This window comes from Pongo pygmaeus, chromosome 10, assembly GCF_028885625.2.
Source record: "Pongo pygmaeus isolate AG05252 chromosome 10, NHGRI_mPonPyg2-v2.0_pri, whole genome shotgun sequence".
NCBI classification, from domain to species: Eukaryota; Metazoa; Chordata; class Mammalia; order Primates; family Hominidae; genus Pongo; species Pongo pygmaeus.
In genome coordinates this window covers 67,813,440-67,837,193 of record NC_072383.2, presented here as the reverse complement: position 1 = coordinate 67,837,193, position 23,754 = coordinate 67,813,440, and the positions used below count along the sequence as shown (strand labels likewise).

The following is a 23,754-nucleotide window of genomic DNA, read 5'->3' as shown; positions in this document are numbered from 1 at the left end:
TTGACCCAGAGACCAACAGTGAGATAAGGCAAGGCCAGCCATTCAGCATCCCTGTTACCCGGAACTACAGTGAGGGTGGCTTGGATCTCCATTTTCTAAAAAATAGTGTATTAATAGAAAATTTGAGGTATAAGACCAGCAGATGAGGAGATAATTGCCATCCAAATGACAGTTTGTTACTCACAGTCCCCAAGACAAGGGGGCATGGCATGGCAGAGGGAGCCACCCGGGGAAGCCCTGGGATCAGTCAGGAGGCAGAGGGAGAAGGAGGAACTGCAGACATATCCCTTTATTGTGGTAATCTGAGGGAAGAAACAGGTGAGGCAGAGTAAGCATGCTTAGGACTGGCTAGTTCGACTCATTTCAGTGCGCTCTGGGTATAGGAGTTTCCATCTTTACAAGGGGGCATATCCTACCCACACAGTTTAGTGTCCATCAAGCATTGCAAAGCAGAGTTGCAATTATTTCTCTTAAATCCATTTTATTAACAAACGACATTCTGTACTCTAGTGTATGTGTTTATACAATACACACACACACACACACACACACACACACACACAGGACAATTTGCCTAAATGTGAGCTCAGTATCAGATACCATCCCCCACAACTCCTCTACATACCATATCACACATTCTCAAGAGTCTATGTTTAGTGGGCCGAAGTCGACATGGCCCTTTTGGTTTTTTCAAAAGCTTTAACACACGTTAAAACAAAATAGAGGCTAGACCTGCTTATTTTGAGCTCACAACTTCCTTAATACCAGAAACAGTATTTTTAAATTCAACAGAACTGTTTGCTCCAGGCAATGTTTTCTTCCTAGTCATGGCAAAATCAAACATCACATTATTTCAAGTTTCAGCAAACATTTTATTCTCCTCATTAATGTCTCAAAACTGTTGGACGCTAAAGCCTGAAAAAGTCCTTCAGCAATAAACATAAATGTTTTACAAAGAAGAAAAAAGAAGTTGCAAGAGGATGTTGGTTTCTGTTAAATGTATTTCTGAGTATTTTTCTTTGGGAAAGAAAGAACAAATTAGGCACAGCGTCGGTAGAAGTAAAAGAAGTAATCGGTGAAGAATATCCCAGCAAAATAAGGATCAGTTGAACAGTCAGCTAAATCCTGTCAGAAAAGGAGAAAAAAAAGAGGAAGATTAATGTAAAAATTACTGTGGTTAAAGTGATTTTTTTTTTATTGCTCAATTTCTTTCTCACTGAAAAGAAAAAGAAAAAGCAAGCTTACCGGTGCAGCTACACGGAAATGGAACATGCTGTCAGAAAATGGGGCTACAGGGAGGCTCCAAATGTGCTGATATCCCTAAATAATGAATAAAAGAGGTTCCATTTTGTACACGCATTTGACAGTCAGTAGGAAAGAGTACAGGCTGAAAAAGCATTTCCTCAATGACTGTAGGAGAAGTGTCGGGATCACAGCTTTTGATGGGTGTTGCTAGAACAGTCCTAGCAACAGAACAGAAGTTGCCTTAGAAGGCAACTTCATAAGGACACAAAGAAGAGGCTGAGCCAAGCCCTGTGACTAGGGTTGGCCAGGGAGGGAAAACACTGGCAATTCGCTCAATGTATCCCTCTCTCAGCAGGGAACAGAGGAGGCAGAAAACATTACCTGTGTCATCTCCTGGGAGATTTCTCTGTGGCTTTCCATCCCTTTGGTTCCCCTTTTACTATGGAAACATATATTTCCAAGGGTGAATTTGCACTGGAAGACTATCAACGGCTCTGTTGTGCTTCAAGAGACAAAGAAAAGAAAGAGCACATGAAAAAGCAGTTACCAGCTTCTAATAGGATACACCTTGATAAGAAGAGGATCTAATGGGAACGTAACTTGGAGATCCATTCAAAGTTCACAATAGGCATTGTATCACACAAAGCTCACTGATGCCAACAGGCCAGCTCACATCTCATTACTACAAAAAGAAACCCCATCTCAGATAGCTACCGAAATAGTATATGATGGTTTCTTTTTTTCTTTCTTTTCTTTTTATTTTTTTTTTTATAGAGACAAGGTCTCGCTATGTTGCCCAGGCTGGTTCCAACTCCTGGGCTCAAGCAACCTTAACGGCTTGGCCTCCCAAAGTGCTGGGATTACAGACGTTAGCCTGGCTGTGTATGATAGTTTTTAAAACCTAATCTTATGACTTACGTCGTCTCACATCAAAACTTATCTCCGTATGTATTTTTTATAATTTTTGGATATATTCCTTCTCTTTCCACTGGCACTGAGTTTGCGTTTATATGAAGCTTTCAGGATTTTTGATTTTGCAAATTCCGGGTCTAGGCAGATATTGTTTAAAATAAAAAGGCAAATAAATACAGGTAGGAGTTTGGGAGTGAGTCCTATCAGAAATCACTAGATTTTAAAGCTATCAGAGTTGAAAGTCTGCAAGAAAGTACGGTTCTTCTTCTCTGGAGGTTGGCCCATTAATCATCATCAAGAGGATGAGATCTATTTGTCTTTGGGAACAATCCTTTTGCACAAGTTGGGGCAACTTACGATCTCAGTTGAGTATATGTGTTATTTTTAAGTCATCCATTTTACAAAAAATGGTTTGTAAACTAAAAGTCCTGATTTAGCGGCTCAAGGTGATCTGCCACTTCAGGGGATATAGCATATAACCTTATTTCCTTCCACTAAAAGCTAGAAATGAATAAGAAAATGTTATTCCAGGTTACTCAAGGAGTGCTAGATAATAGTACTTTCAATTTATAAGAATAGTACATTTAGCTTTTGCTCTGCCTTGAAATATGGTAGGTTCTGAGTCATAAAATATTAGCTGCTTAAAAGAAACCTTTCCAAGGCAAGCAGTTGGGTTGAGTGACATTGGTTCCTCACAGAGGCAAAGTTGATGAGAAAAGAGTATGAAGGCTGAGTTAAGACGGAGGAAAAGGCAGAAGGCGTGCGGTGAAGGATGGAGATGGAAAACAGAGCTGGGCAAGCAGAGGGAGAGAGGGGAGGACTGAGGGAAAGGAAAGAGTGATACAAAAGGAAGGGAAGAAGAAAGGAAATGTGGAGGGGAATGGAAAGGACAGACTAAAATCAGGAGACACAAAAAGCCATTTATCTTCATGGAAAGTAGCTCATTGCATAATTTTTTAGTGGAAAGTCTTTAAGTGCCATAATCATTTAAAATATCTGATAAGAATAGGTTAAGTTAGAGTTTTGTGATTTAGGAGGAAAGGTAGTCCTAATAAAAGCTACCATTTATTGTGTGCTTACTGTGTGTCAGGAAAGGGCAGTGTCCTTACATGTCTCATCTCACTGGGGAGGCAGGACCGGACAGTGATGGCTGAGAGGGTGGACTGAATTTGAAGCCCAGCTCCATCACTTACTACCTGTGATTTTCAGAATGTGTTTTTTTTTTTTTTATGTGTCCTGAAACTCTAAACCCAAGTGTCCCAATCTCAAAAATATAAACTAGGAAAAAAAACCAACCTGAGAGGGTTGCTGTGAGGATTTTATGACCCAGTATTAAAGTCTAGCATACAGTCTGTGCTCAGCAAATGGCAGTTATTAATTTCACCATTATTAATAATTCTCACAGCAGCTCTATGTGCTATGGTGTAATGTAATACTTATATTACAGATAAAGAAACAGTAGCTCAAAGAAGATAAGTGGCTTGTCCAAGATCACAGAATTAGTAAGTGACAGAATCCTTGGACCCTAGTCTGTCCAATTCCAAACTCTGGTTCCTTTTTTTTTTTTCTGTCTTTTGGAAAATAGGAGTGGTGTCTGCATTAGCATTGCTACTGGGAGCTGTGCATCTTCCCATCGGGGGGCATGTTATTACTCTTGTTCCCATTCCAATTCTCTCTCACCAAGTGAGAGAGTCAGGGGAAGTCTACAGCTTATGAGCATCAAACCAAAATCACTCCCACTTTGTAGGCATGGGTATAGAGGTTAGAGCCCTTCTATTCCCTGAAGAAAGCCTGGATGATCACAGCCCTCATTTTGAAAACCTTTCCCTCAAATAGGCCACCTCTCAAACCATCATTAGTTAACACAAACTGATAGCTTTCTGCCTCTTAACGACTGACCAAATTGTGAAGTAAATCCAGACTTCATATTCAACTAATGATAAAAATGAAATTGTTTTTTACAGCCATGCACTTACTTTATTTCCAGAGAGAACTTGACATTGGTGGGTGTGTGTTTATTAACAGGAATATTGTAATTATAATTTCCAGATCTAATTATGGAAAAAAAATAAAACCACAAATCAAAACATGCAGGAAAGTCTTCAAAGGCCTTTTTGCTACTCATTATATACTATAAAAACTGTGAAACATTATATAGTAAATAATAAATATAGAAAACTGAGTTCAACCTGGTATCATTTTTTTGTTTTTAGGATATACCTGTCAAATTCAGAGTGATCTCTTTCAGGTCTTAATATAAAATATACCATAAAAAGTTATAGTTTTTTAGAACACACAGAAAAAAACAATGATGGAAAGTCAAATCCTAGACCAAGAAATGGCTTTTTCACACAGGAAATGACTTTAGTCCCCTTTAAAGAGACACAGATTTCTGAAGACAAATGAGGCAAAGGCTCAAACTAACAATGCCCCTAGAATAATAAATACATTTTTTCTACCCTAAATCACTCCCTTTTGAGCAACACTGGGAGGAAATATCAGGTACTTTTAGAATCTGAATCTGCTAAAATTGTTATAATTCTAATTACCATTTAGTAATGGAGAAGATTGCAAGACAAGTGCTTATACAGAGATTCCCCCCACACCTTTAAGAGAGATACTTGGATAAAAGGGAAATTCCTTTGATTCGTATTGTAATGAAAAACTCCAGCAAAAAGACATATTGTCTCTAAAACAAGTTCTCCTTATTACCTGACCATCCTTTGAATTACATGGAAAAACAACTTAAAATCAGAACGATGGGAAAAAGAGTCAGTCATTTTATTTTTAAGCAATGCTAAACTAAGTTGCTAAAAAGGTAAAAAGCAAAAGTAAAGGAAATGGAAAGATCTTGCATTTTGCACTGGATAGGTATATTACAACAAAACGAAACATTATACACCTTGAATATAAACAATTTTTGCTTGTCAATTATACCTCAATACAGCTGAAAAAAATAAGAGTGCAACTTGCACACCAAATTGAGAACAGTGTTATTTCAGTGAATCAATGTATTTTCTAAAATAGAAAGATCTGCACTGGGATCAGGAGCAGTTTGTTTGACTAGGGGAAGCTTAGATAAATGGAATTCATTTCCTAAGATGTCTCTCCCATTATCTGCATGCTTCACAGCAACCCAACTCAGTTTTGAAAGTATCCCCATCTTGTAGCTGAAAAATGGGTATTTGGGGAGAATAAACATCTTGTCAAAGTTCTAGGACTTGAACTTGAATCATCTGATTCTTCACTATGTCATCTTACTACATTAATTAATAGCTGTATCTGCCACTTATAGGTGATCTTAGGCAAATTTTTCAAGTTTAACTGAAATTTAACTACAAAACAGGGATAAATTATACCAACCTCATAGGGATTTTGTGAGAATTCAATGAGATAATGAACATAGAGGTCATAAACAAATCATAAGGCACCATACATGTTACTTTTATAACTCACAGCCATCAACTTGAAGCCCAGGTTATATCAGGTTGGAAAAGAACTGAGGCTGAAAACCCGCAGGATTTGTGACACTAGTTCAAATTACAGGCCTTGCCTTTAGCAGGTGCCTAAGAAACAGTTATCAAATTAAGAAAAATAACTCCCCCATTCCGTGTGTGTGTGTGTGTGTGTGTGTGTGTGTGTGTCCGGGTTGCACTTTGTCATCCAGGCTGGAGTACAGTGGTGCAAACACACAGCTCACTGCAGCCTCGACCTCCTGGGCTCAAAAGATCCTCCCACCAATTAGCTGGGACCACAGGTGTGTGCCATCATGCCCAGTTAATATTTTGTTTGTTTGTTTGGAGAGACAGGATCTCATCATGTTGCCCAGGCTGGTCTTGACCTTTAACTCGGCTCAAGCAGTCCTCCTGCCTCAGCCTCCCAAAGTGCTGAAACTACAGGCATGAGCCACCATGGCCAGCCCTCTCCATTCTTAATCCCTACAACTGGCACACTGTACTCTTTGAAGCAACTTGCACCCTCTGCTTCTAGATGTATCATTACCTTGATACAGGTGATAAGGCATACACTGGAGATGGATGTCCTGATAACTTTTGCCATATCTGATCTTTTCCTCCTATCTGAAAAGCTAAGTTATATTTTTTCAGCAATTAAAATAATGATATCCCTTGTTATTAAAATATGCAAATGTCAGCTCACTTGTAACTTGGAGCCATCAGCAACAATGTCTTTCTTGTCTATAAAATTAACTGGCAGCTCTGTGCCCCTGATATGTGCCCTCAGAGAGTCAGCAACAGAGCTGCTCCCTAGGCTTTCTGCTTTGGACCTATCCATTAAACCAGGAGACTGGAATCACTAGGGCCGTGACTTACTGACATTTGCTAATACCAACTGTTTTATGATTCTTTCTCCCACCATGTAATAAAGATGTTTTCACTTAAGGAGCAACATAAGCACACATTGATTGTATCATGTAGCTTTAGCTTCCACTGCAGTCTTAAAAACCCAGAGCCATGGGTAAATTCCAGAAACAACCAGGGCATGCTGGGGAGGCTTACCTACCCGCACTGGAGGCTTTGAATGCAATACTGATGATCTATTATTTGCTGGATTTCCATAATCTGAATAGAACTGATAGTTGTATCAATCCCTGAATTGAGAAGAAATAGACAAAAGAAAATAAACTCTTCTGAAAGGGAAAAGAATATTGTATTCCAGCCACAGTCCTCAAATTACAGAATGGGAAGTAAGAGTTTCCCAGGTCAAGAGATTCCATTTGTATTCAAATGGAAAAAAAACAGGAGGAAAAGGAAGGGGAGAAGGCTTTTTGGGGGGTTATAGTACATACTACAAAAACTAATAAAAACTCAGGCTCCAATAACCATGCCCTATAACATTCAAAAGAATTTCTGGACCATGGAAGTCCTACTAAATCAAAATTTATTGAAAATGGAGGTGCAGCATGAAATGCAATCTGTTTCAGAAAACAGAAAACAAACTAAAAATGTAGTCAGAATAGAAGAGGGCAGGAAGTTCAAATAAATTATGAACATCCATGGAGATCAACCACAACTTGTCTGACAGTGAGTGACCATTTCTAATGCCTCATTAGTGGTTAGGGTGGCATCGATTATAACACACAGTCCCATGGATATACGTGGCAGGCAGGCTGCAGCCTTTGTCCCTGCTCCTCACTCCAGCAATGCTTTTACAACTTGTTAGTCAGCCTGGCCCCACAAAGCCAAAGAATAGTGTCACTTAAATGTCAACTTACAGTCACTCTCCCAGTCAGGGCCGCTAAGTGCATTTCTTGCCAAAACTGATTTGCTTTTGTCTTCTGAAAAGGAAACAAGTCTGTCAATCTTGAAGGCTTGTTCAGGAGAAGAGAAGAAACCCCATGTGTGACCTAGTTCATCTCTGTGAATTGAGTGTTCCCCCACCCTTTCTGTCTCCCATCCTTCAACTCATCTAATCTCTATCCTGTTTCTTATAGATCTAGTTTATTCTCCTCCTTCTGCAAGAAGTCATCTGTTATGGACTAAATTGGGTCCCCTTCCCAGCTACCAAATTCAAATGCATATAGTGAAGCCTTATCCCCCAGTACCTCAGAATGTGACTGTTTGTTGATAGGGCCTTTAAAGCAGTGATTAAGTTAAAAATAGTCTGTCAGGGTAGGCTCTAATACAATCTGACCTGTGTCCGTGTAAGAACAGAAGATTAGGAGCCAGGCATGGTGGCTCATGCCTGTAATCCCAGCACTCTGGGAGGCCAAGGCAGGCAGATCACTTGAGGTCGGGAGTTCAAGACCAGCCTGGCCAACATGGTGAAACCCCCTCTCTACTAAAAAATATAAAATTAGCCGGGCATGGTGGTGCATGCCTCTAATCCCAGCTACTCGGGAAGCTGAGGCAGGAGAATCACTTGAACCTGGGAGGTGGAGGTTGCAGTGAGCCAAGATTGCACCATTGCACTCCAGCCTGGACAACAAGAGTGAAACTCCATCTCAAAAAAAAAAAAAAAAAAAAAAAAAAAAAAAAAAAAAAAAGCAGGTTAGGACACACAGGGAGACCCTAGGGCTACGTGTGCACAGAGGAAAGACCATGTGAAGACACAGCAAGTTGACAGTCATCTGCAGACCAAGGAGAGAAGCCTCAGAAGAAATCAGACCTGCTGACACCTTGGTCTTGGACTTCCAGCCCCCAGAACTGTGAGAAAATAAATATCTGTTGTTTAAGCCACCCAGTCAGTGGTACTCTGTTACGACGGCGAAGTGGACTAAGAAACCATCCCCAACTAGGTCTGCTGCTCACAGATCCCTCCTTTCCAATGCCATAGCACTTATTACTGAACCATCAATGTAGTCATCAGTCAGTGATATATCTGTCACCATACTGAAGGGCATATTACCTCTGTATTATTACTTAACTTTTCATGTATTTTTGCCCTTTCCTGACAATTCCAGAATAGGGAATGTCTACTAACATTCTTTGAATCCTCTGTAATCCCTGGCATAATGTCTGCTCAATCTATGGAAACCATCTTTCTTTGATTAATGACAAGCTAATGATAGTTTTATTTCCTATCTAGTTTGTGAATGAACATTGTTAATTGAAATTATTATCTTTAGATTATCTGGATTCTTTTTTATCCATCTTAGTATTGCTATATCAGGATCACACATGCTAATGTGAAAAAAGAAATAAATAACCAAGGAATCTCTGTTTGAACACCTCCAGTGACAAGGGACTCACTGCCCATTCTTCTGCGGGGCAATGCTAATACCAGTTTTCCCTTTTATTGAGCTAGCATCTGCCTTCCTGTTGATCTTCTTTTGGTCCTGATATTACTTCTTGAGTGAGTATAACAGGCCCTAAAGTCAACTTCTCTGCTCAACTAAAGCCTGGTTCATATGAAGTTGCAAAGGAGTAGGGACATACTCATTAGTCATATTTATTTTTCTGAGTGAAAGCAAAGGCTATGAAAAAATATAACGTTTGGACACTAGCAAGGAGAAAGAACTACTCCTGGAGATCCCAAGAGAAAGCATGGAGATAGGAGATGGATTGTTTCATGGAATAATCCCTTTAGAGTTGAGTCCAGGTAGCACCAGGGCCTAGCATTAAATGTATATTGGTCCCTATTGGTTTTTCAACCCTGCCTACTACTGTGTGCTCTCTGCTGCTAAATATAACCTGTTAAAATAGAGAATAGGTCCAACAGCAGTGGAGAGAGTGGGTAAAAATGAAGAAAAATAGGAGCAAAACTATCCCTACAGTAAAATAATGAAACATTAACCTTCTTCATATAAGTAGAGTTTGTGGTCTCTAAAGATAAGCAAAACTTATAAAAAAAATTGAGCATGCCTTCCCAATTGCTTAATAACTTGAATATGAAATGTTAGAGGAAATTCTGTGGGACATATATTTTTGCATTGAAGGATAACAATGATAATTACACCTACTATTTGTTAACACCTACTCTTCATTGAACATTGTTCTGAGTGCCTTACAAAAGTCCAAGAGTGAGGTTATCCCCGCTTGACAGATAAGCTAAGTGAGGCACTAAGGACTCAGCTTGTGGATAGGAATAAAGAGTTTCCAATTCAAACCATCTGATTCCAGAGTCCACAATTTTGCTATTCTGGGAAAATGTGAAATGTGATCCACGTAGGAAAAAAATTGAGCTTAAAGTCTAAGGCAGGGGTATCCAATCTTCTGGCTTCCCTAGGCCACATTGGAAGAAGAATTGTCTTGGGCCACACATAAAATACACTAACACTAAGGATAGCTGAAGGGCTAAAAAAAAAAATTACAAAAAAAAAATCTCATAATGTTTTAAGAAAGTTTACAAATTTGTGCTGGGCCACATTCAAAGCCGTCCTGGGCCGCATGTGGGCCATGGGCCGTGGGTTGGACAAGCTTGGTCTAAAGTAAGGCCTGAGATGTAGCCAGCTGAAGAGAGGAATCAGGCTGCTGGTGTGGGGCCAGAGCAGGCTTGTAGGGAGGGAGCCCAGGGAGTGGCTAGGCTCCTGTCATCACCCAAAAGGCATTTTAAATGCAATTTTGGAAAGGTAACCATTCAGATGAATGTTGTTAAGGCTATTTTTTTAATGTATCTTTTTAAAGTAGATAGTGAAGGCAATCATTTAGTGGGTCGCTAAGTACACCTAACAAAATAACTTTACAAAGTTTTGGCAATCTTTTTTTTTTTTTTTTAATTTGCAGATTTAGATCTATGTTCAAGTTTCAGTATCCAATTTCAGGATAGAAAGCAAAAGCAATAGTACACAATAGTTGGGGACAATCACTCCTAAACATCCCTATCCTGGTTACAACTCCTCTCACTAGATGGAATGACTAGTTTACTTACCCATTCACCTAACTGTGAGCTTCTTGAAGACTACATCCTGTTCACTGTTATATCCCAGATAGGGTAATGCTGGGCTCACAGTGGTGCTCAATGAATATGGGTGAAAGGATGGAAGGAAGAGAGCCAGGGAAAGAGTAAGGAAAAGAAGAGGGAAGACCAATTTAACCTCCAAAAAACGTTCCTCTTACACATTCACAGGGAAAGTTCCCAGGGAAAGGGTGCAGAGGTATGCTGAGAATGAACATGGGAAGCTAGACTCCTTATTCTATTAGCAAAAGGAAGCAAGACAGAACTGGAAGGCAGGGCAAGTTTCTGAGCCCAACATGGTGCTTTCCATTAAGAAGAAATGGGTCCTGATATATGAGGAGTTTCTAGAAAATTGAATATTTATTTTCCTTTACATATAAACATATATGCTGCCAAAAAGGCCTCCAGATTTCTTGGATTCTAGTTATTCCAGTAATAATTTTCAAACACGTCTCTACTATTAGTTTTGCTTAAGACTGCTTCCACAGAAGGTTGTAAATTTACAAAGCAAATGAGGCATAAAGAGAAGTGGAAACCAGGACTCCTACCTTTTGTCCTACTTGCCTGCTGAATTTGCAGAAAAAGAGCTCGTTATAAATTCTGGCAACAGAACTATAGATTTGTCTTATTCCATAGAACTGTGTTTTCAGGTCCTGGAGACATAGAACCCTATGAATACAATTCAGTACCTGGTGGGGTAAGGTTTTTTTTAAAAAACAGCAATAAATAGGTGGGAATGAGGAAAGATAATCTTGCAGATCAGAATTATAAAAATGATTTTTCAAACGCAAGAAATAAAATTTAAATCTCCCATAAAACACCTTCCATTTGACACTTCTCTGAAACAAGACTATTTGACTCTGAAAGGCTGGTTATAGGAAAACCATAAATCTTCCAGTAGTCATACAGGAAGTCATAAAGGCATACTTTCAGCACCTTCTAGGGTTGATCTCATTTTACAAATGCCTTCCAGTGATATTCATTATAAGCTTCATGTAGTACATCCCCTGCGGTTTTCATTATAAAGTTGGAGATATATTTCACAATTGGCAGATGAGCTCTCCCAATAAACTAAATTAGAAACTTCTGGAGAGTAAAGATTTAGGATGGTGCCCAACAAAAGCATACTCCTGTCATGGTAGAAGGTGTATATTGCACTACTTGTAAGACTGTGTTGGTGGCTGAGTCCAGTACAGCATCTTGGATACCATTCTCTTCCCTTCACTGAACCAGACTCATGTGCTATGAAGAAGCCAATGAGCCCCACCAGTCAATGGCTGAGTTCTTTAACACGGGGGACCATTTTCGTCTGGCCACTCACTTTTCTCAGAGTCATGGTCTCCAAAACAAAATGAGCATGAATTCCAGATATTTTTTAAAATCTTCACCAACTCTAATATATTCTATAGAATTCCATAGATGCTTTTCTCCACAGGCTCTTTACTTTTTAATATCTAACTCTCCTGTCTACTTAAATCTTTACTGGTTCCATGGATTAAAATCTAATTCATCACATTTGGATGGTTCCTTAGAGTAGAAGCTCAATATTCCAAAATACTCACTTTCCACTTCCTGATTAGTCTTACCCAAACTTTTTATTAAGTGAGGGGGAGAGGGAGAGATAACCTTTCTGAAAGACACTTTACACAGATACGATCAACTTTGGCCCAAAAGAAGAATAATGACATGAGCTCAGCATGTCATAAAAATGCTGATTTCCCTTCACTTATTTTATTGTAGTCTTACTCCTCAGGGAGGAGGCTCATAAATGTGTTTAGGGGTTTAGTAAACTGTTAGATATTACTCTGCATCCCACTGAGAGCTTTTCTAAGTTTTTTTTGGTTACTCTTGAATTTCTTTTTTATTTTTATTCCTTAATTTTTAATTGGTCTTTAATGCCTTAGAAACATCTGGCTGAAAAGAATACTTTCCTAGACTTCTCCTCTTTTGTATTTAGAAGCCTGGTGTTATACAGTACCTTGAACAGAGGGGAAGAGTAAACCAGCAGCAGAAGAGAAGAGGCTTTGCTCAGACTCCAAAATGTCCCACATCAGGGACATTGCAATGGACAGAGGCAAACTTGCCAGGAGGAGGCAGAAGGGGCCATAGAGTGGATACTTTCTGCACCTTCTAGAGTTGATCTCAGATACATGCACAGCCCATGTCCAAATCAATGGAGGCAGGATGGCAAATGGGAAGGAACCCAGGACAGGGAAGCGGGGGACCCAGATTTCAATTCCAACTTTTCTAGAAACTCAACTGAGGAATCTTAAGCAAGGTCCAGTGCCTCCATCATCAGCTGCAAAACGGGTAATTTGGTATAAATCAGCAGTTCTCCTGACATGGGTCCTTGGAACCTTGGGTGATTGCATAAAGGGGTCTGTGGTGTTGTCTGTAGACTTGAAAAGCAACGTATCTCCTACAGATTTGTACTATTTTTCAAATGCCACTGTTGGAGTAATAAAAACAATTCAGTTAAAAGCTTAAATGAACTTATAGTTACATTTGTTCTTTATGTATTTTCTCAATCACATCATTGTAAAAGTACGCTTATAGTGGATTCTCAGGGCCAAAAAGTCAGGTGCCACTTGCGTAGCTGTTCTCTGAGTTTCTATGACTAAATCTCCAAAAGTTTTTGGGTTTTCTGAAGACAAAAGTGAATCAAACATTTGAATTCTTTCCATTTTTCTCTAGTTGACAAAAGGAAGAGGGAACAACTTTCCCAGTGTATCACAGAGCCTAGTAAGGCAGAACATAAATTTCATTTGTAGTCAAAGAAGCTGTTAGTTCTCTCTAGGTGGACACAGCCTGGCACCATGGAGCAAATTTTCTTTCCTTAGGAATCACTTCTTTCTTTAGAAGTTTACATAGCTATAGAAACAAGATGAGCAGACACTCATCTTGTTTCTAAGCTATTGTTTTTAGGGGAACATTTCTAAAAACAATAAATTAGTATACATTTGGAAGAATTGTATATAATCTTATGGACATGATTACACTTGTAGCCCTTGATTAAGTTTCTATAATTTTTTTAACATGAAAATTCTGTATTGTCACAGACAGCAACAAGCCTTGATCTGGTTTAATAAGGGCTATTCTTCCCAATACAGTCATGCATTGCTTAACTACACGATTCTGTGAAATATGTCATTAGGCAATTTCATTCTTGTACAAACATCACAAAGTGTACTTCACAAACCTAGATTGTATAGCCTACTACACACCTAGGCTATATTGCTTCTTGGCTGCAAACCTGTGCAGCATGTTACTGCAAATACTGTTGGCAATTGTAACACAATGGTAAGTATTTGTGCATCTAAATATATCTAAATGTAGAAAAGGTATGTAAAAAATAAAGTATAAAAGACAAAAACTAGTCCACCTGCATAGGGAATTTACCATGAATGGAGCTTACAGGGCTGGAAGTTGCTCTGAGTCAATCAGTGAGTGAGTGGTGAGTGAACCTGAAGGCCTGGGACACTACTGTAAACTTTATAAACACCATATATTTAGGCTATACTAATTTATTTTTAAAATTTTCTTTCTTCTAATTAACCTTAGCTTACTATAACTTTTTTACTTTATAAACTTCTAAATTTTAAAAAACTTTTTGACTCTTGTAATAACACTTAGCTTAAAACACAAACACATTGTAGAGCTGTACAAAGATATTTTTTTCTTTATATTTTTATTTTATAAGCTTTTTCTATTTAAAAATTTGTTTTACTTTTAAACCTTTTCATTAAAAACCAAAGTACAAATATACACATTAGCCTGGCCTATACAAGGTCAGGATCATCAAGACGTTACCAGGCAATAAGAATTTTTCAGCTCAATTATTATCTTATGGGGCCACTAGTGTATATATGGTCAATTGTTGACTGAAACATCATTATGTGGCACATGACTATATTCCCTTGATGTGAACAGCTGGTTACTTCAGGAATGAACTTGTTCAGGGGTCAAGAAACCCTTGAAAATGAAGAGTGGACCAGTCTACGACCTCTTCCTATTCAGGATCTGTTATTAGTACATCTCTCATAGGTGAGATGGTCTCTTCTGAGGACTGCTTTGAGAAAAGAACATCAAGTGTCTCCAGCATGGGCTCCCAAGGTAAGAAAAGTATTTACCAGCCACAAGGTTCCATGTGCTTTCACAAGGTATAAAAACCTTGGGGATTTCTGTGATAGTTGTAGATTTTTTCATATTTAAAAATATTGAGAATAAGATGACTGAAATTAATTCCTTTCTTTAAAATGAAGCTTTTAGTTTTACTCTATAGTGATGCATCTGCTCCTAAGTTCAATCAAAAATAGTTTTCATGAGAAAAGCTCATTGCCTCCTATTGCTGTAGTGAAAGAACTCTCTGTGTCTCAGCTTCCCCACTGGAAAAAAAAATTGGGATAATAATAGCACCTCGCTTGTGGGCTTGTGAAGATTAAATGATTTACTCATGTAAACTACTTATGACAGTACCTTGCATAGAGTTATACCTCATTACAACATGATAATCATGATGATGATGACAACTTGTAAAAGTTATTTAACCAAGACTAGGATATGCAATAATGTCAAAAGGGAAAGGAAATTACATTGCACCCCAACATTTCAACCACTGACCATATTCTATGTAGGTCATTAGCACCACTTATAAGTATTCTGGTTCATCTTCTCCATACATGTTAGATCTGTTCTTCCCCATCCGTTTAAAAATTAGACATGACCAATGTGACGTGACTTGCTTTGGCCAATAAAGTATAAGCAGAGGTGATATGTGTTATACCTAGGTGGAAGCTTTAAGAGTCGGTACATAATTTGCCTTGCTCTTGTACCACTACTACGGAGACTGTGGAAATAATTATTGTGATGGAATCTTCATCAGCTGGACTTTAAATGACATGATGACCAAGAACTCTCATTTGATTCACATTTAATATATAGAGTGAGACAGAATTAAATTTTTGCCATAAGAAGCCACTGTTATTTAAGAGTTGTTGTTATGACAGTATCCTAACCAATAAGCCATAGTAATATGTATCCTTATTAGCATCATCATTAATATTACTATTTATACATTTGGAAGACTTGTATGTAATCTTATGGATATGATTATACTTGCAGCCCTTGATTAAGTTTCTATACTTTTTTTTTACCATGAAAATTCTGTTACTTGAATAACATTGGTATGTGTGTATGTGTGTGTGTGTCCCTAGGAGGAAGAGGAAAAAGTTATTCTGAAAGTGGAATGCCAGTCTTGTGTTTTTCACTGCCTTAAATCTCACCCTGAACTCTAAATTAGAGTTTCCAAAGTCTCTTACATTTTGCCCTAGTCGGTTTAGGCAGAGAGCCCAGATACCACATCATTTTTTAAATTCTAAATGAGCCAAAAAAATCCACCCACGTGCATGTAATTACTTCACTTGTGCTACTATTACTCTCCTTGTTGGCAATGGACAAATGAAAACCTTTCACTTGGTGAAAATTATAAGTACTTGAATCAACCAAAATTTCATTCCTGGGCAAGGAACTCAATATTACAGATGATTGGCAGTTGTGTATTTGTGTTTTAAAGATTTTGCCACCCCAAATAGAAGCATGGAACCATTATCTGGAACCATTAATGACCATCTAAGTAAACTGTGACAAGAAAAACAACCTCAAGTTCAAAGCTCTAGTTGTTTCTCTTTGAACATCATTTACCTGACCATCGCCTCTGATGGAATTCCTTCTCCTCAGATTGTCTTTGCATAGGACTTGGAAAGACTTCTTTCATTCCCCGGATGGGGCAGCAATAAGTCTCCTGACATGGCAGGATTTCACAGAAAGTAATTTCAGGTACTTGTAAGGAGGCCAGTGTGGTTGCCAGGGATGTATTAGGTGCTGCAAGGCATTGGGCGGAGGGAGGGGAAGCAAGAAGGTTAACCTGAAAGGCTGGTTTCTTCTGTTGACAGTTCACTTGAAACCGGGTTTGAGGGTGAGGAATGTGAAGCCTTTACCTGAGGAGGAGGCTGTGGGCAGCAGAGCCGGCTCCTGAGAGCTTGTGATATTGCTGGAGAAAAAGAATGAAATGATTAATGAAAGAGGCCTGCAAAAATCCTTCTCTCCAGAGGAATTTTAGGCCAGAAAATTGAACTGAACTCTCACCTTGGAGGGAGATTTGGGACACGTCGGTCTTGATCTTTTAAGCTAAGTATATAAAGGGCAACTATCGTCAAAGCACTGTCAAAAAAAAAAAAAATCATTATATGGCAGATTTATTTCCAGATATATCTCACACATCCAGCTGGCCAGAGATGTACTCTCACAGGCCACACAGATGGGAGCAGCGGGGAGGGGATGGCCACGGCTGACAGAAACACCATGGAAACCAGCACAGTTATGCTTTTCTGCCCTGGAGAGAAAAAGCCCTCAGCTTCCTGGAGCTCAGAGGCTCCTGGGGTATTCCACGCTGATGGATTTTTCCACACAGAGCAGCCCCCAGCCCTGGCAAGCTGTCTCAGAGGTGCCTGTCACTAGTGGAAGATTACAAGAGGAAGCATGTAAGTTGCTGGAGGCAACTACTCCTTGTAGGAAAGAATCAGAACACAGTTTGCATCCCACTGGTGGAGGGCATTGGCACTGTCGCATTGGGAGATGGAAGGCGGCACAGGTCTAGTCAGCTGTGGATGCCAAACCCTCTGGATGCTTCTCTGACATCTTCCTTCCGGCTGCCTGTCTTTTCAGAGCACAATACACTGAACAGGTCAGAGAAAGGAAAAGAACTGCAAGAAAGTATTTGTTTCCACACTGAGACTTCAAAATAATGAGGATGTCTTCTCCCCAATCATCGGAACTTATATAAATAAATGGAAGCTTTCCTTAAGAGTTCCGAGCCTCGGGAAGCTATTCCCAACAATCCTCATGCATCCAAATATTTAGTGTTCTCCTCTTTGGGGGACATCTTTAGAACCCTCTCACAAGTCACACAGAAAGTCTGCTGATGGCTTTACAGCTCCGTTTTGTGCTAGGCTTGAAAGAGTTACCTGTCTTGACTTCTTGCCAGTTTGACTTCACACCTGGTTCTCCATACTTGACTCCTCATTATTTTGCTTCCCATCAAAGGCGCTGGATTTACCATCATTAGGATACACAAAAAAACTGCGCCATATGTGCTTATAAAGAACAAATTCCCAAAGTGTTCTCAGCAGCAGCTGGTTGCTGCCCAGCAGGAACAGCCCTGCCTGGGAAAAGTGATGATGAACCCCAAAGATGCTGTCAGATAGAGTTTATAGTGTCATCGTGTCAACTGTTTGCTGTGGTCCAGTTAATAGAGGCAGGAGGCAGAGAAATCCTAGGCAGACAGGGTTGGGTCCCCAGTGAAACCCCACCTTCAAGCCAAAAACAGCCTGAAACCCACAGCCCAGAGTGAGAACTTCTATTCCTGTTTTCCCGCTCTCTCCCAAGTGGGTCTTTCTGAATAATGCCTTTCAACTAATCAAATGTTGCCTTTTCCAATACTACCTATGGCCTGCCGTGCCCCTATCCTGTGCCTATAAAAACACCAGACTCAGTCAGTAGAGACAGAGATAACCTGAATTTGGGGAAGAGATGACCTGACTTCAGGGAAGAGACAACCTGACTTCAGGGAAGACGACCTGAACTTTCTGTCCCTTTTTCAGCTCCCCTCTTTGCTGAGAGCTGTTTTGTTTTCTTTTCTTTTTTTTCTTTTTTTGAGATGGAGTCTCGCTCTGTGGCCCAGGCTGGAGAGCAGTGGCGCGATCTCGGCTTACTGCAAGCTCCGCCTCCCAGGTTCACGCCATTCTCCGGCCTCAGCCTCCCAAGTAGCTGAGACTACAGGCACCTGCCACCACGCCCAGCTAATTTTTTGTATTTTTAGTAGAGACAGGGTTTCACCGTGTTAGCCAGGATGGTCTCCATCTCCTGACCTCGTGATCTGCCCACCTCGGCCTCCCAAAGTGCTGAGATTACAGGCGTGAGCCACAGCCCCCAGCCGCTGAGAGCTGTTTTCTTTGCTCAATAAACTTCTCTGCTTTCATCACCCTTCAATCATCAGCATGACCTCATTCTTCTCAGGCGCTGGACAAGAGCTTGGGACTCACCGAGCATGGGTACCCAGAAAGGCTGTATCATTGGCCCTTTGCCCTTACCATGGAGGGCAGCTGCCCCATGTGACAAAACCAGGGGTCAACTGAGCTGCTAACACTCTGCTGTTCATTGGGCTGCAGATGGCAGAGCTAAAAGCACTAATTAGCACACTAACACCCCCTCTGGGGCTTCAGGGTCCCAGGCACCCTTACCAGGGCACTGCCCCATTTCCCTTGGGGTAACATGCCTGGACTGGCCATGAGCCCTGCATGGAGCTTGCTCCTGTATCAGCACCTGGAGTGGCCGACCAAACCCTGCACTCACTCTCTCATGTGCTCCCACTCAGCTGAGCACAGCAGGCCAAGTAGACGGGGCACCACTGCTGTGAGTCCAGCAAAAAGGCTGAGAAAAGTCCTGTGTCACAGTCTCCCCTTCTTTGTTCTCCTACCTCTCCCACTCTCCATCTTCCCATTCCAATTCTAAAATACTCTTTATGATTTGTGTCCAGCATCTGCCTCAACGCATAGCCCAGAAAACTTCTAGGACCATATAATGAAATGGACATCTGTTCCATTCTTTGGGGGCAAACCCTGGTTTTGACCCTACTCAGGTATACCACAGGCCAGAAGGAAGATAATAAACTCAATACCTACCATCTACAGTCTTAGTGGTAAACAATATTGGAAATAATAAGATCTAATAAGCATGTTTAAAAAGCAGTCTCTTTACCTTACAATTAGACTTCTTATAACTTTTCCACCAGGCTGGGAATCTGTGTCTCTAGAGAATGCTAAGTATGTCCACTAAGATAGAGGTTCACACTCTCCTGAGTTGGGAATCCCAGTAGGAAAAGACAGGCACACTTGGGAGAATAAGAAAAGTGCAAAGGTTTCTAATGGGAATTCTAGGTAGTGGTGTCAAATACTTGGGTATCTCCCTACAGTGGGCCGTAGCAAGTCAAAAGCAAAAACACTAAGGAACAAGAAGGGCATAGATAAAGCTACACTATCTTCTGTAGCTAGGACGCTGCTTTAGGTCAAGGAACTGGAAGCACCTTGAGACCACAGCTTGCTTTGCCCCTGAGAATAATTGTCTCCCCTAAGACGGGCCCCAGAAGCCAGTCCTTTCCCATGCTAACAAAGCATTTTTTGAGTGACAGATAAATACCCTTTCACCATATGAATAGTCAGACTAAGAAAAAAACAGGTGCACTCAAAGGCCCAGAGAAGACAGGAAAGAGAACACAGCAAGATGACCAGATCTCAAAGGCCCAGTGTGGTGGGGGAGGGGAATCATAGCAGCAGAAGCCTAGAGGCCTGAGAAAGGGCCCTGCATTCTAGCAAAGGCTGCCTCCCGCCTTTGCGGGCTGCAGAGGAGGGATGGTGTCAAAAGTTGACCAATTTGCATAGCAAATAATGCTGTCCTCACTGTATTTGCTTGGTTTAACTGCTTAGTAGATTTGGCTACAATTCCATCACATGGTATATCTTGGTGTCCCTTTGGTGAAAAGTCTTCACTGAAGAACCCAGAAAAGTTACCATAAATATGAGCGACCAGGGGAGAGCGGATTATACTTGATTTCCTATTTACTTCTTTCTCCAAGGTCAACAGAAAAGAAAACAGAGTTTGAGAAAACTCTTTGTTTGCAAAGCTAAGAAAGACACACACACACACAAACACACACACACACACACACACACGAAAGGCACAGTTTGCTGCTAAACATGGCAGTTAATTGAAAAAAAATCATGTCACATTTAAGGCAGAAAGCCTGTGCTTTTTTCTTCAAAATAAGTGTTTTCAAAAAGGGTTCCCTCATTTCTATGCTATCAGAGTTCAGTGTCTAGTTTAAAGGGCTTCTTGTCTTCAAAGTAAACAGGCCAGTCCCCAGTTCACATGTGATAAAAGAAACATGGGAAGGAACAAAAGAGCTTGACATGGCATAACAGTGAACTTTTTCTTACCAAAATGCCATCACAGCAATCAGAGTTATAACCAAGGTCTGGAAAACCCAATTAGGACACGCCTGTCTTTTTCCTGAAAGATAAACCTATAAAAAGGTTCAGTAATGAGCAGTGATAAATTAGCAACTCTAACTGTGAGAAGGGAGCCTGGAGAATTGCTCCCAGCAGGGGTATTTGCTGCTCTCTTGGGATAGTTTGAGTGCTTGCCTCAATTTACATCTCTTTCCTCCTCCCTGCCTCTCTGAAAACAACATTCTTTCAAAGTCTATCTCAAGTACCTCCCTTTCCTTGAAATTCCAAGCTACAGCAATCTCCCTTTTCCCAGACATCCTGCAGACAATGATCTTTGCCATTCATTGGGCACTTATCTTTGCAGTTTTATGAGAAACGGGGACCTGAGATGAGATGTTGTCAGACCACAGATGTCCATCTCTTTGAGTAGGATACTTTTGAAAATCAAAAGATCTTCAAGACATGAAGAGATGAATTCCAATGGAATGATTTCAGGTATCATGACAAATGACGACAAAGGTTTTTATAGAATGAAATCCCACTAAACACTTCTTAAAATTATAACACCAGTATATATTCAATTTGTCACCTGTATATACAGATATCTCTGCGCCTGTGTCTTATTTATTCTCATATTCATTCAACAATATTTATTGAGCAGTATTACGTACAACGCTATAGGTGACATGAAAATTAGTAAATTATAGTCTCCAGGATGTGAATGAGACAAAACTTTAGGACTGATACATATTGGCATAAAAACTTGCATATGGGGAACAGGCCAAGAGCTGCAGAATAACAGCTGTGGAATTGCTGGGGAATCTGGCTGAAGAGATAGAAGTTTTCTGCCCACTTAAATGAGGTGCTACTTAAATATGAGTTTCCTATAAATACAATAAGGAGTATTATATCTGCTCGCTCCTGGGGATATGGGATAGAGTCATGCTTTGGGTTATTAGGGTATTAGAATAAGGTAGTAATAGTTTTAAATCGGTTCTTGGTTTAATTTATTGGGTAGAATAAGCTAATTTTAAATTGGTTCTTGGTTTAATTTATTGGGCTAGTTATCTGACTAAAGCAAATGTTCTTCAATGTAACATAGGGTAGGGGCATAGGATTCACTATACCATTTTTACCGAGTACACAGACCCTTACGGCTATTGTAACTGAGTCATCTCTAAGTACAGCTGGAAGCTGCTCTGACGACCAAGAAGTCAATGGTTTATACTGTTCTGAGGTCTCACAGAAACTGTTCGGAGGACATCTTAACAGTGTACTGCACAGAGAAGACACTCGGTGAAATTTGTTGAATTGACTGGAATTAAATAGGATTAGTCTCAGGATAAGTGCTTTCCCTTTCAACCTACCCCCACAGCTGCTGAATTATTTTAAGTCTCCATGCTTTTCCTCAAAATCCTTTGACCTAATATAGAGAAATGGCCTAAGACCTGGAGTCAGACTTAGAGTTGAGTCTTCAAGTTATCTAAATGTTATTGATCCTCATTTTCTTTATCAGTAAAATAGGAATAATAAAATAATGCCTGCCTACTTTTTGGCGTTATTAGGCATATCCAATGAACAGTGTAATGGCTCTCAAATTAAGGTGTGCATAGAATTACTATGGTGCTTGAGAAAACCCTAAATGCCCTAAATGTAAAATTCTGATTCAATAGGTTTTATTTGGGGGCGAGTAGGGGCTGGGAACCTGTAAGAGGTAGGACAATAAAAAGTATTTATCCATGTTCTTTTTTTTTTTTTCTTAGATAGGGTCTTGCTCTGTCACCAAGGCTGGAGTGCAATGGCATAATTTTGCCTCACTGCAGCCTCTACCACCTGGGCTCAAGCGATCCTCCCACCGCAGCCTCCCTAGTAACTGCAACTATAGCCACCAAACCCAGTTAATTTTTTAATTTTTTGTAGCTATGGGGTCTCACTGTGTTGTCCAGGCTAGTCTTGAACTCCTGGGCTCAAGTGATCCACCCACTCTGGCCTCCCAAAGTATTAGGATTACAAGCGTGAGCCACCATGCCCAGCCGTCTTCATTCTTTCCCTTTCCCTCTCCTCCTCCAAATAGTCAGTGAATTCTTATTTGAACCCTGGGGAGCTTCCTATCTCATCCTGAGTCCTACGTATAGCGAGAATGACCCACCTACCTCTTGCAGGTGGAGAAAGAGAGGGAAAAAAGAGGAATCTTACTGACTGAATGAAAGCTACATCAGGAGACTTCAATCTTCCTCCAGAATGAACACCATCTTGGCCAGCATTGGGAGCTGTGTGGAAGTAAAGGCAGGGCCCAGCCAGGCTTCTTACCATCTGGTAAGACCCACTAACTGCTCAGAGCATCAATTTGCTCATTAACAAGACCCCCACCCTACCCCAGAATACCACTCCCCACTCACACACAAGCATTTCCATGACCCACAGAGTCCCCAAGGAACAGAGGACAACTAGGAGATGGGTGGTGGCATGGAAGGAAAAGTCAACCTCACAGGAAGAGCTCAGATCTCTTAGCAGGTCAGCACAGAGGGAGCAAGCACTTTGGTTATTTGTATTTTATTGAGCTCCCTGGACAAGTGTGAAATGAGATTCACTAAAATATTGAGTTTGAACACATTAATAACAAACTATTATGCAGCACTTTCTATGTGCCATGCACCCTTCTAAGTGCTTTACATATATCAATTTAATCCTCACAATAATCCTCTACAACCCTATGAAGCAAGTACCTTTATCAATCCCATTTTAAAAATAGGGAAAATGAGACATGGGAAGGCTAAGTTTCACTCAAGATCACACAGCTAATGAATCACACAGCCAGAAATTTGAACCCCACAAAAATTGGCTCCAGAATCTATGCTCTTAACCACAATGCTATGCTGCCTTCTTTTTACTATCTGTTTTTGAAGAAAGGAAATTATACAACTTAGATATTGTTATTATTCAAAATGACTTCATGGCTTCTTTATTTTCAGCCTTATCTTCCATTATCTTCCCTAAACAACTCCCACCTAATCCTTCAAGGAAGCCAGTTCTAGCCACCAGACTTCCATTTATGCCATTCCATCTATAACTTCTCCTTCAATTTCATTGCTGTCTAGCCAAAGCTTACTCCTCCTTTAAGGCTCAACTCTCATAAACCTCCTGACACTCTGAGCCTCTGCAGCATTGATGACATCCAGGT

At 40.3% G+C, this 23,754-nt stretch overlaps 1 protein-coding gene across 1 annotated transcript in view; it reads right to left on the bottom strand.

Annotated features, from left to right (window-relative positions):
* Positions 1 to 461: 461 nt before the first annotated feature.
* The window catches only part of MYRFL (myelin regulatory factor like), a 121,999-nt gene continuing 98,706 nt past the window's right edge, over positions 462 to 23,754 (bottom strand). Inside the window, exons 16-25 of the mRNA XM_054445027.1 lie at positions 20,562 to 20,647; positions 16,657 to 16,731; positions 16,509 to 16,561; positions 16,213 to 16,392; positions 7,391 to 7,453; positions 6,679 to 6,766; positions 4,134 to 4,208; positions 1,627 to 1,747; positions 1,246 to 1,320; positions 462 to 1,125 (exon numbers count right to left, since the gene is read on the bottom strand). Of these exons, the coding sequence (XP_054301002.1) occupies positions 1,039 to 1,125; positions 1,246 to 1,320; positions 1,627 to 1,747; positions 4,134 to 4,208; positions 6,679 to 6,766; positions 7,391 to 7,453; positions 16,213 to 16,392; positions 16,509 to 16,561; positions 16,657 to 16,731; positions 20,562 to 20,647 (903 nt within the window). The 3' untranslated portion in view covers positions 462 to 1,038. The remainder of the gene's footprint in view (positions 1,126 to 1,245; positions 1,321 to 1,626; positions 1,748 to 4,133; positions 4,209 to 6,678; positions 6,767 to 7,390; positions 7,454 to 16,212; positions 16,393 to 16,508; positions 16,562 to 16,656; positions 16,732 to 20,561; positions 20,648 to 23,754) is intronic.